This window comes from Carcharhinus amblyrhynchos, chromosome 35, assembly GCF_965287045.1.
Source record: "Carcharhinus amblyrhynchos chromosome 35, sCarAmb.v2.hapA, whole genome shotgun sequence".
Taxonomy (NCBI): Eukaryota; Metazoa; Chordata; class Chondrichthyes; order Carcharhiniformes; family Carcharhinidae; genus Carcharhinus; species Carcharhinus amblyrhynchos.
The window spans coordinates 16,846,572-16,859,578 of record NC_137358.1 but is presented as its reverse complement, the minus strand read 5'-3'; the positions used below and the strand labels follow the sequence as shown (position 1 = coordinate 16,859,578).

The 13,007-nt window shown below is 42.7% G+C and overlaps 1 protein-coding gene across 3 annotated transcripts in view; it reads left to right on the top strand.

Annotated features, from left to right (window-relative positions):
• Positions 1–13,007, top strand: part of rangap1b (Ran GTPase activating protein 1b) — a 65,164-nt gene that overhangs the window by 26,147 nt on the left and 26,010 nt on the right. For all 3 annotated transcript variants that reach the window (XM_080217662.1, XM_080217664.1, XM_080217663.1), the window contains exons 5-10: positions 1,805–1,984; positions 3,242–3,376; positions 5,346–5,504; positions 5,634–5,747; positions 9,008–9,107; positions 11,588–11,672. In XM_080217662.1, coding sequence (XP_080073788.1) covers positions 1,805–1,984; positions 3,242–3,376; positions 5,346–5,504; positions 5,634–5,747; positions 9,008–9,107; positions 11,588–11,672 — 773 coding nt within the window. The remainder of the gene's footprint in view (positions 1–1,804; positions 1,985–3,241; positions 3,377–5,345; positions 5,505–5,633; positions 5,748–9,007; positions 9,108–11,587; positions 11,673–13,007) is intronic.

Below are 13,007 nucleotides of genomic sequence, written 5' to 3'. Positions count from 1 at the left end.
GGTGCTGAGCCCAGATCAAATAATGACAGTATTCGCATATTCCCCTGTTGTGGCCTGACTCTCTCCTCGGATTCCTGCGGTTACTTAATACGAAAGGGGCTACGTGCACCAGAGGATGGCCACCCAGAGGGCCCTGGCATCTTCCATGTATGGAATCAGCAATCCCACTGGGTGCCTTTGTTTTTATAGAGTCAGTGGTTTACAGCATGGAAACAGGCCCTTCAGCCCAACTTGTCCATGATGCTTTTTTTTAATCCCTAAGCTAGTCCCAATTGCCTGCATTTGACCCATATCCCTTTGTACCATCTTACCCATATAACTGTCTAAATGCTTTTTGAAAGATAAAATTGTACCTGCTTCTACTACTGCCTCTGGCGGTTTGTTCCAGACACTCACCATTGTGTGTGTGTGTGTGTGTGTGTGTGTGTGTGTGTGGAGAGTGGGGGGAAACGACTGCCCTCCGGACTCTTTTGTATCTCTCCCCTCTCACCTTAAACTTATGCCCTCTAGTTTTAGACTCCCCTACCTTTGGGAAAAGATATTGACTATCTAGCTGACCTATGCCTGTCGTTACTTTATAGACCTCTAAAAGATCACCCCTCAGCCCCCTACGCTCCAGAGGAAAAACTCCCAGTCTATTCAGTCTCTCCTTGTAACTCAAACCATCAAGTCTCAGTACCATCCTAGTAAATCATTTCTACACACTTTTTTCTTGTTTAACAATATCCTTTCTATAATAGGGTAACCAGAACTGTACACAGTATTCCAAGTGTGGCCTTACCAATGCCTTATACGACTTCAACAAGACATCCCAACTCCTGTGTTCAGTGTTCTGACCAGTGAAACCAAGCATGCTGAATGCCTTCTTCACCACTCTGCCTGTGACTTCACTTTCAAGAAGCTATGAACATGTACCCCTAGATCTCTGTTCTGTAACTCTCCCTGACACCCTACCATTAACTGAGTAAGTCCTGTCCTGGTTCAATCTACCCAATGCATCACCTGCATTTATCTAAATTAAACTCCATCTGCCATTCGTCAGCCCAATAGATCAAGATTCCATTGCAATCCGAGATAACCTTCTCCATTGTCCTCAATGCCACCAATCTTGGTGTCACCTGCAAACTTACTAACCATGTCTCCTATATTCTCATCCAAATCATTAATATAAATGACAAATAACAGTGGACCCAGCACCAATCCATGAGGGACACTGCTGGTCACAGGCCTCCAGTTTGAAAAACAACCCTCTACAAACACCCTCTGGCTTCTATCATCAAGCCAATTTTGTATCCAATTGGCTACCTCACCCTGGATCCTGTGAGATTTAAATATATGCAACAACCTATCATGTGTTATCTTGTCAAAGGCCTTGCTAAAGTCCATGTAGACAACATCAGCTGCACTTCCCTCATCTACCTTCTTGGTTACCCCTTCAAAAAACTCACCCACAAAGCTGTGCTGACTATCCCTATTCAGTTCTTGCGCCTCTAAATGCCTGTAGATCCTGTGTCTCAAAATACCTTCCAACAACTTGCCCACCACAGATGTGAGGTTCACCGGCCTGTAGTTCCCAGGCTTTTCCCTGCAACCCTTTTTAAACAAAGGCACAACAATTGCCACCCTCCAATCTTTAGTCACGGGTGAGGTGACTGTCGATGATTCAAATATCTCTGCCAGGGGACCTGCAATTTCCTCCCTAGCCTCCCACAATGTCCTGTTTGTGTGTAGCTGATCATAACATCTATATGTAGAAGTTTCTAACCTTAAAAAAATGCTTTTTGTTTCTCCTAATTCTGATTAGGTATCTCTGGGTAACGCACTGATGAATGCAGGAGCTCAGCTGACACAGCTGGATCTAAGTGACAATGCATTTGGGCCTGATGGAGTTCGGAGCATTGAAACCTTATTGAAGAGTCAAGTGTGTTACACGTTGCAGGAGCTGCGACTGAATAACTGTGGCATGGGAATTGGTGGTGGTCAGGTATTTATTTATTTTAAACACTTTGTTATCTCATCCTACATTTCCTCAGTTGTTTTCTAAGATTTTGCCCAAGTGCCCATTTGTGTGTGAACTGAAACAATGAGTGTTGCCTGACTCAGCAGCATCATAAGCAAACCCCAACTTTGTAATGGGGTCATTGGATAATGATCCGTAGCAGTAATTGTTTTTTAAACCCTGTTCCCTTGTGTAGAGGTGTTTAAAACAATTGTCGGGCCTGTGCTGATGCTGCAGTTGTGATCAGACTTTGGTGGTACAGTACGCAAAAAGCTTTTTTCACAATTTTGTGTGACTAGATGGTAATACAGTTTCTGGGCGGCATGGTAGTTAGCACTGCTGCCTCACAGTGCCAGGGACCTGGGTTTGATCCCCACTTGGGTCACTGCAGTGTCTGCACATGTCTGTGAGCGTTTCCCCTGGATGCTCTGGTTTCCTCCCACAGTCCAAAAGACGTGCAGTTTAGGTGGACTGGCCATGCTAAATTCTCCCTCTGTACCCGAACAGGCGCCAGAACGTGGTGACTCGAGGGTTTTCACAGTAACTTCATTGCAGTGTTAATGTAAGCCTAATTGTGACACTAATGATAAACTTTAAACATCTATGATAGCTGTTCCTCAGAGTTCCGTGGTGTGGCTAGTTTTATGTTTAAAGTGTTAACTCAGATTGAAATACAAGCTGGTATGAAATGTAGATCAGTTGAGACAAAGCCTCTCGAGGAATAAAGGATGACGTAAAATGTGTTCTTGTGTCTACTCCACAATTGGCAGAACCATAACATCAGGCCATGGGCATTTACAACTCTATTTACAAAATTCGTTCATAGAACATTACAACGCCGTACAGGCCCTTCGGCTCTCGATGTTGCGTCGACCAGTGGAACCCATCTAATGACTCTCTAACCTAAACTATTCCAATGTTATCCATAAAATCCATACAAAATTTGTCCATACCAATAGCTGCATCTCCCTGCAATTCCCAAGCTAGTGCAACTATAAGTTAACCTCCTAAATGATAGTTGGCACTTGAGCATTTAAGTAAGTATCCCAATTACAACAGGTAGTTGAGAAAACCATACAAAGCAAATTTGTTTGAAGCAATTTGCAATAGGTGCCTTGTTCTGGGTATAATGTTCTGAATGGTGCCTTTTTCAACACTGAACCATTAGAACAGCTTCTTCCGACTTTTGTTTGTTTGGGAGGTAGCTCATCAGTTTGCCTTTTTTTTTCTGTTTCCTTGCAGATTCTTGCTGCGGCACTCAACGAATGTCACAGTCTATCAAGTGCCCTGGGAAAGCCAATGGCACTGAAAGTTTTTGTTGCTGGGAGAAATCGTCTGGAGAATGAAGGTGCCATTGCACTGGCTGATGCTTTTAAGGTACAGGATTTCCAGATGGTGACATTGCGGTGTTTGTGGGTTTCTTGCTGCCGCTTTGGGGCAGTGAGATGGGACAGACCATGGGTGTGATGCAAATTGTGGAGCACTGGGACACTGGTTTAATGCACTGAATTCTCATTCATATTTTAAGTCATTACAATGACTTCTCGCTGTGGTCATCTATCATTGCTACAATTAATCAAGTACCCTTGAGAAATGATTGATACTGAAGGTTTTCTTCTGGCAAGATGTTATTTAGAGAATGAAAGGACCATATTACCAGTAAACATAAGCAGCACAAGAAGACCATTCAGCTATCGTGCCTCTGCTTCTCTTTGTACATGGGCAGGATCTCTCTTTCAAAGTCCTGTGGAATGCTGCTTGTATATTTCCATGCAGCCTGATGACCGGCATGGTGACCGTGGTTATCACTGCTGCCTCTCAGTGCCAGGGCCCGGCTTTGATTTCAGCCTTGGGTGACTGTGTGGAATTTTGTTTTTGCTGCCTGTGTAGGTTTCCTCCCACAGCCCAGAGATGTGCAGGCATGGTAAATGTGTGGGGTTACGGGGCTAGGGTGGGTGTGTGGGCTTGGGCGAATGCGCTCCTTCTGCACTGTAGGGATTCTATTGGTAATCATTTAGCACTACTCTGCTTTCTGTCGCTTACCAAGTTTTATATTCACAAAGCCACTGTCTCATTTAGTTCACCAGGCTTCTGCTTTGCTAACAAAGCTATTAGATGGCACTTGAAGAAATGCCTTCAGAATTTTGGCACATATGTCAACTGCATTACTTTCAACATTTTGTTATTTGAAAAACTCAAGACCTTTAACAAATCCAAGTTGGATGTCACTAATTAACACACATTCTTCAAAATTAATTTTATCTTATTTTGCTCCTTAGAGGTTTCTAAATTACCGATGTCAGCCTGACAAACTATTGTTATCCAGATCATCTTGCCCATCATTTTAAGCAGGAGTTTAGCGTTTACAATCCTTCAATTCTCTTGAGTCATTTGCATGCCCAAAGAAGGATTGAATGATTGTGGCTGGAATTTCCACTGCTTCCTCACTCACTTGCCTCACTTTTCCTCATGGAGCACACCAAAAAGTGCCAAAACATGGTTCTTCCTAAAGTTGAGCAGAATTGCAAATTTTGCCATCCTTTCTCTATCATTCCCCAGTTTTATCCTCTCTCCATGCAAAGACATTGAGTAATACAAGGATACGCTTTTGTGAATTGCCCATAGTTTCGACAAATCATTGCTTCCCAATGTATGAGCTCCTAATGTGACTGACCTTCAGACTTTTCAGCTGTCAGGCTATTGTAACCACGTCGTCCCATTCTATTGTCTTTCTCTCGCTGTCTCCTTTTTCCTTCATTTCACTAATTCATTTTTATTTTCTAAGATGAGCTTCCCAAGCTGCTGACTATTTGTGATGTTCCCATCACTGCATCAGTTGTGCTAAGTTTACTCAGCACAAACTAGGAATTAACCAGGGATCTATGGATTTCCTTCCTGTGGTCAATCTCTAGAATTAACTCTTGCCCTTATATGAAGGCTAACTGTGTCATCTATTCTTTCAGCCGTAAAGGGGCAATGGTTTAATTCTGCTGTGGATCTTGGAATGTTTATGCAGAAGTTTCTCTTGAGGTTAAGGATCAAGTCAGGTCCATGCTAGGACAGACTGAACTCTGGGAGGGGAAGGTTCAATAGTTAAGAACACCTTTTCACATTCTGGGCTTCCTTTCATTCTTGGGCAAGTTGCAATGTTCCTATGTATCTGCAAACCGATGGATGGCTTGTTTTGTTTAGAAGGGCAAGGTTTCTATTTAATGTGGGGAGGGTTGAAATCTTGAATGTCAAATTTATTAGCCCCTTGTTCCTGGAAAATGGAAGGTTTATGGGTGAGGGAGCGGAAGAAGTAGATTGAAGGAAGTCAAAGGTGCAAATCAAACATTTTGTTCAGTCCATAGGAACCTTGGAGGAGGTACAAATGACTCAGAATGGAATAAACCATCCAGGCATTAGAGCTTTGGCAAAGGCATTCACTGAAAACCAACATCTGAGAATCATAAACCTGAATGATAACACCTTCACTGAAAAAGGAGCCATTGCCATGGCTGAGGTAAGAGGCTGAGGCAGCTGCTGTTTTTCACCTTCATATTTCCCTTCTGACCTAGGCTAAAATATGAGCACTGGCAGTCATAAGCTTGGTATTTAACTGGTATTTTTCTTTTTTGTGATTTTTTTTTAGACACTGAAGACGCTCCAAAACATTGAAGTCATAAATTTTGGAGATTGTCTGGTGCGATCAGAAGGAGCTCTAGCTATTGCTGAAGCAGTGAAATCTGGATTGCCGAACCTCAAGGTTTGTTAGTACGCTTTTGAGTTCTTTGACCGATTCTCCTATTATCCACTCCTCTCAATCCCCAGATGCGTGTATCAGTGCCAATTGCATTAGTTGTTTGCAGAAATTCCTTACGCATACTGTTATTGTCATGATGTTTTTCTTATAGTTAAAACTATCATTCCTCTCACGTAGCCAGACAAAATCATGGTGGTTAAAGATGATTCATTGACAACTTTAACACTACAGGACTCGGGCTGAGCCGGTCAGACCAATTAGTGCAGATTTTAGAAGCAATTAGTTTCAAATTTGAGTAATTAGCATATACTAATAAAAGTATAGGAGTTATCTCTCTCCACTTTGTTATTGATTAAGATTACATCATGTATACATAAAGGCCCAGTTATAACTTATGCATATTATGTCATCAAGAAATGATGATAACGATATCTCTGCCCAATGGTATATCAACTTCCTTTTCCATTGTTCCTTGTTCTAACGGGTAAACATCGTTCAATTAAATGTCTCTATTCTTAGCTGGGTCTGCTTTAATCAAGACCTGTGATTTCCTCACAACTTTCCTTGTGTGACTTAGATTTTTAACCTCGAGATTATTGACCGTAAGATATAGGAGCAGAATTAGGCCACTCAGCCCATTTGAGTCTACTCCACCATTCAATCATGGCTGATATTTCTCTCATCACCATTCTCCTGCCTTTTCCCCATAACCCCTGATCCCATTATTAATCTATCTCTGTCTTAAAGACACTCAATGACCTGGCCTCCACAGCCTTCTGCGGCAGAGTTCCACAGATTCACCACTCTCTAGCTGAAGAAATTCCTCCTCATCTCTGTTTTAAAGGATCGTCCCTTCAGCCTAAAGTTATGCCTTCTGGTTCTAGTCTTAACCCTATCATGTACCTCTTCTCAAAAGTGCTGCTTACCTTTACGATTTAAACGTTTGATCACTGTGTCCTAATGAGTGCTTTTCTTCAATGTCAACATTTGTTTGATAATGTTCCTGAAACTTATCCTTCCCCTGTTTATTGTATTAATTACATTATATAAATTCAGGGGGTGGTTGCTATGAGGAAGTTGTGGATTGCTATGAATTGGAGCAGCATGGTGGCACAGTGCCAGGGACCCGGGTTCAACTCTGGCTTTGGGTGACCGTGTAGAGTTCCAATGTTCTGTGTCTGCATGGGTTTCCTCCTACAGTCCAAGATGTGTAAATTAAGGGGATTAGCCATGGTAAATGCATGGGATTACAGGAATAGAGCAGGAGTGATGGTCCTGGGTAAGGTGCTCTTTTGGAGAGTCAGTGCAGACTTGATGGGCCAAATGGCCGCCTTTCTATGGAAACTGAAAAGAGCAGAATAAAGTGACTTGTTGTGGTCATCATGCAGGCTGGATGAAGCTCATTCATAATGAAGTGTCGTCTTGGTGTGCTGGTGAGCCGGAGATCACTGTCCTATGCAGAACTATTTACTCTGATTTAAATACATATAACCAGTTGACAGGATAGGGCAGGGTTGTTTCAACTGAGTGATTTGCTGATTTTGAGTTGCCATGCTGATGCAGTCACTTAGAAATAAGACAGGCCCTTGCTGGAATGAATGAAAGTAGCTCCTGCATCCTGCCATCCTCCCATCACCACCAGCATTGTTAACCATACTAGGAGAGCATTTGCCTCACCTGGGATTGCATCCCTCAGCCAGAAAGTAATGCAAATGTGAACAGAAAAAAGGGTGACAGTGTAAAAGTACTTTCCACCAAACTGCTCTGAATGTATTGAAGGGAAGAGGAAACCGGGTGCGTGCTCCATTTTCTTAAACTGCTGCCAGTGTGTGTTCATATTCGTGCTTCTGAATTAAACGGTTGTGGGTTCACATTTCAGCGTTATTCAGTACAATCTGGATGGAGTCCAATGCATTACTGGAAGAGTGTCACATTGTCTCCAAGGATTATTTCTCGAGTTGTCTGTTTTTGGAATTCTCTTCCCCGTGGGGCAGGTCATTGAATATAGTCAAGGCCGATTTTAGACAGAATTTTGATCTGAGGGGGGAGTCGAGGGGTTGTTGGGAAAGAGCAGGCAGGAAAAGTGGAGATATGACAATCCGATCAGCCTTGATTTTATTGAATGGCAGAGCAGGCTTGATCGGCCAACTGGCCTTCTATTTCTTTTTTTTTATGAAGTGAAACTTTAAACCAAGGATCCTGTTGCCTATATAGGTGTGACTTTGCTGAGACAGATGTAGAAATTGGAATAAAGACATTCAGAGGAATTCCTGTTTCTGATAGCTGGATCAAGAGCAATCTGCGCAATTTCTTCAGGCCAACTTGTCCATCTGCCCTATTTGTCTAGGAATGGGGCATGGCCACATTTTAATGCTATCTCACACTTGTAGGTGATTCTTCAGTCTGCAGCTCATCTAAAACTCATCTGAAAGTCTAGACCTTGCTTTTGCAGTCCAGCTTGATTCTGCCAACTCGCTTCTGGCAATGTTCATTGGATTTGCAGTTGGGAGCAGAAACTTCCATGCGACTTTGCAAAGTGAAGTTCTTTACAGCAGGAGAATCAAACAGGAGCATTGTTAAACATATTATAATATTGGTGGCACCTTGCTTAAGGAAGTAGCTTCTTCCTCTGCTTTGGAGACCTGCATTGCATTTGGCCTGTCAGATTTATGGGTGGCACAGTGGTTAGCACTGCTGCCTCACAGTGCCAGAGACCTGGGTTTGATTCCCGGCTTGGGTCACTTTGTGTGGCGTCTGCATGTTCTCCCTGTGTCTACGTGGGTTTCCTCCGAGTGTTCTGGTTCCCTCCCACCATCTGAAAGATATGCTGGTTAGGTGTATTGACCCAAACAGGCGTTGGAGTATGGTGAATGGAGGAATTTCACAGTAACTTCTTTGCAGTGTTAATGTAAGTCTTACTTGTGACTAATAAATGATCTTTAAACACCCAGATTTGTAAAGTTAATATAAAAACAAAATTCTGTGTGGATGCTGGAAATGTGAAATAAGAACAGAAGTTGCTGGATAAACTTAGCAGGCAGCATCTTTGGAGAGAGAAACAGAGTTAATGTTTCGAGTCCAAATGAACGCCTCTGAAAGTCTTTGTTCTGTTGCAGTCACACGGACTCAAAATGTAAACTCTTGTTTCTCCCTCCACAGATTCTGCCAGGTCAGAGTGGTTGTTTGTTTCACATGAACCTCATTCCATCTTCATTACATCTAATATTTTATCCCCCTAATTGTCACTATTTAACTGCATATAGGAACTGAACCTCTCGTTTGGGGAGATCCGGAAAGATGCTGCCATCACAGTGGCTGAAGCCGTGGAACATAAGTCCCTGCTGGAAAAACTGGATTTAAATGGTATGTACGCATGATTTCTAATTCCTGGCTTGCAGTTCTGTGCTCATCAAATTCAGATAAGGGATGCAAGTTCTTTTCCATCCTTTAAGAACTGCGATCTGAGGAAGATGGACACGACACCTTTCCGTAAAGCAAAATGCTGGAAATATGAAATAAAAACAAGTGCTGGAAAAGCTCTGGCCTGCCAGCATCCATGGAATGGGAAACATTGGATTTGATGTGAGCAATACAGTGGCACAGTGATTAGCACTGCTGCATCACAGCACCGGGGACCTAGGTTCGTTTCCGGCCTCAGGTCACTGCGTGGAATTTATACATTCTCCCTGTGTGCGTGGGTTTCCTCCCACACTCTGTGTGGGATAGGTTGATTAGCCTTACTAAACTGTCCCTTAATGTCAGGGGGATGAGCAGGGTAAATAACTCGGGTTAAAGGGATTGTGCCTGGGTGAGATTGTGGTCCGTACAGACTCGATGGGCCAAATGCACTGTAGGGATTCTACGACTACTCTTCGGAAGGTGTTACAGCTTTCCACGTAATTGCAGGAGGTGTATTGCCTGCCCTTTGCCCTATTCACTCCTTGCTTCAGGTGAAGCAGCGATTCACACGTGCCTCTTTTGAACTTGTGCTGCTCCCAATGTGATCCCCCTTTGCTTTGGGGTTCCGAGCGCAGACTGGGTGACTGCTCCGCAAAAAATCGTGTGGCAGGTTGGTCAACACATGAAAGGGCAAGATGGATTAACTTTGTGTCTACAGCCCTTCAAGTCAGATGAAGGGTCTTGTCTGCACAGAAGCAATTCAACAAGATGATATCAGGAAGGAGATGCTTTGGCCATGAGGGAGACTAGAAAAACTTGGGGTCTTGACATTTGGAGCAGACAAGTTTGAGCAAAGGCAAAATGCTACATTTATAAGAGATCTGAAATAAGGATGCAAACTTTCAACAGGTTCGGCAGATTCCACAGAGAGCAAACATGGGTTTGTTCCATGGCTGTTAGAACTGGAAAATAAAAGGTGGTCTGGTGGAAGTATTCTAAATAAGAAAGCTTTTTTAAAGGAAACAAGGACTTAGCAGTTTGTGTGGGTACCTGAGTCAGTGATTAGAGCATTCAAATTTAAGAACATCAAAAGAATTAAAGGAAAGGTTGGATTATTTTTCTTATAGAAAATTGTTGAAGCATCTGATGCCTTAACAGTGGAGAAATGGTGGGATCAGAATCCGTAAGTGTTTAGAATAAAAATGCAGGAAGAAAGGAAGCATTTTTAAAAGGATATGTGGAAATAAGGATTTTGGTCATTTTCTAGGCTCATAGTACAATTTTGAAACTTCCTCACCCACTTCTTTTAAATATTTTGTGTGATGCAATTACAGTGGACTTCCTTCTCATAGAGTCATAGTGCAGAAGAGGCCCTTCAGCCCACTGTGTCTGCACTAATTCATGAGAAACACCTGACTTCCCACCTAATCCCATTTATCTACACTTGACCCATAGCCTTGAATGTTATGATGTGCCAAATGCTCATCCAGATGTGAGGCATTCCGCCTCTTACCACCCTCCCGGGTAGTTTGTTGCAGTCTCTCTCTCTGTCCTCTGGATTTCCTCATGTTTCCCACCCCTCACCTTGAATCTGTGTCCCCTCAGGGGAACAGCTGCTCCTTATCCACTCTGTCCATGCCCCTCATTCTTCTACACCTCGATCAGGTTGCCTCTTGGCTTTCTCTGGTCCGATGAAAACAAAATGTGGAGGTGCCGGCGTTGGACTGGGGTAAACACAGTAAGAAGCCTTTCCACACCAGGTTGAAGTCCAACAGGCTTATTTGGTAGTAAACGGCACTAACTTTCGGAGTGCAACTCCTTCGTCAGATGAGTGTAGGTCACCTGATGAAGGTGCAGCGCTTCAAAAGCTAGTGGTGTTTACTACCAAATTGATGAAAACAAACCAAGCCTCGCCAACCTCTCCTAAATTTAATTTGATTTTAATTTTATTATTGTCACATGTATTAACATACAGTGAAAAGTATTGTTCCTTGCACCATGTTCCATCTAGGCAGCATCCTGGTGAATCTCCTCTGCACCCCCACCCCCCAATCCCTCAACACAGGCTCAGCAAATAAGAGTGGCTAGATGAGCAAGGTGTAAACCGATTATAGGGACAGAAAATGGTAAATTCTCTACACGTATACCGGCATCTGTGGAGAGAAAAACAGTTAATATTTCAAGTTGATCATGAATCTTCAGTTCTGAAGAAGACTTATTCAACCCAAAACATTAATACAATTTCTCTCCCACCCACGCTGCCTGCCTGGTCTGCTGAATATTTCCAGCACTTCAATCCTCAGCCCTCCCCTGAAGGTCCTTTTTAAAAAAAGTGAAAAGGAGGAATGAATAATAAGGCTCCAGTTTTAGAAGCCATGTGCTCACCTGGAGCTTGTACAGGTATCTGTTTAAACCTATTAAAAGAAAATCTTTTGTCTGTCTAGGAAACTGTCTTGGAGAGGAAGGTTGTGAACAATTGAAGGAGGTTATGGAGAGCTTCAACAAACACGATGTGCTGGGCTCCCTCAGGTAAGTTGGGACAAAACTCTGTCGATTCAAGAGCAATGTCCTTCCTTACTAAATGAGCCCTATCCAGTGACGTGTACAGCAACAACATATCTTTCTACCTTCAGAGATCCTAACTGATTTTTCTGTTCCAGTAGCACCAATAATTCACCCAGGTGACTATTCTATCTGCATGAACCTAGATGCCAGATGCTGCCGGGAGGTCCATTGCGTCAAAGCCTGGTGCCATCTTTGTCCTGTATCAATGAGTACTGTAAGGCAGATCCATGGAAAAAGATAAGAATTGCATAGAAGGAAAGCTAAAAAGAAATCAAGGAGTGAAATTTCTATTCAATGACTGCTTTTTAAAAAAAGGCAGTGGTGGAGAAGAATTGCAAGAACCTGGTTTCCATCCCAGGATTTTTAAAAGAAATAGATATAGAAATCGCAGTAGTGCTGGTTGTAAACTTTCAAAGCACACTCTATTCGAGAATTGTGCCATTAGTCTGGAAGACTAGTAATGTCCTTATTAAGTCGGATGGGAATGAAAATCTTGGTAAACTTTCTTTATATGTGGTGAGGCTACTAAAATGCATTGTTGTGGTTAACGTGACTGAAACTTCAGCAAATATGAAACCAGGTAGACTTTAAGCATGACTTTAAGAATCAGTTATCTCTCACTAGTCCAGCTGAATTACTTAAGGAAGTAACTGTGGAAGTAGGTAAGCAAGTGTCTGGATGTTTTCAACATTTGAAAAGCATTCAATAATATTCCATCCAAATGAATGTTGCCAGAAAAGTTATTGCATGGAATTGAGGGTAGCTTTATGACTTAGGTTGACTCTTTGCCACAAAAGGCTGTGAAGTGATTGAGTGTCTTTAAGACAGGTTCTTGATTGATAAGGGAACCAGGGGTTAGGGGGAAAAGGCAGGAGAATGGGAATGAGAAAAAAAAAAATCAGCCATGATTGAATGGCAGAGCAGACTTAATGGGCCGAGTGGCCTAATTCTGCTCCTATGTCTTATAGCCTTGGGTTACAAATTAGTTATGAGGTCAGAGACCAGAGAGGAGTTGGCACAGTGGGTAGCACTGCTGCCTCACAGCATCTGGGTCTTAGGTTCAATTCCTGGTGTGGGTCACTGTCTGTGCAGAGTCTGCACATTCTCCCTGTGTCTGAGTGGGTTTCCTCCCACAGTCTGAAACACATGTTGGTTAGGTGCATTAGCCATGCTAAATTCTCCTTCACTGTACCAGAGCAGGTGCCGGAGTGTGGTGACTAGGGGGTTTTCACAGTAACTTCATTGCAGTGTTAACATAAGCCTATTTGTGATACTAATAAATACACTTTTACATACTCA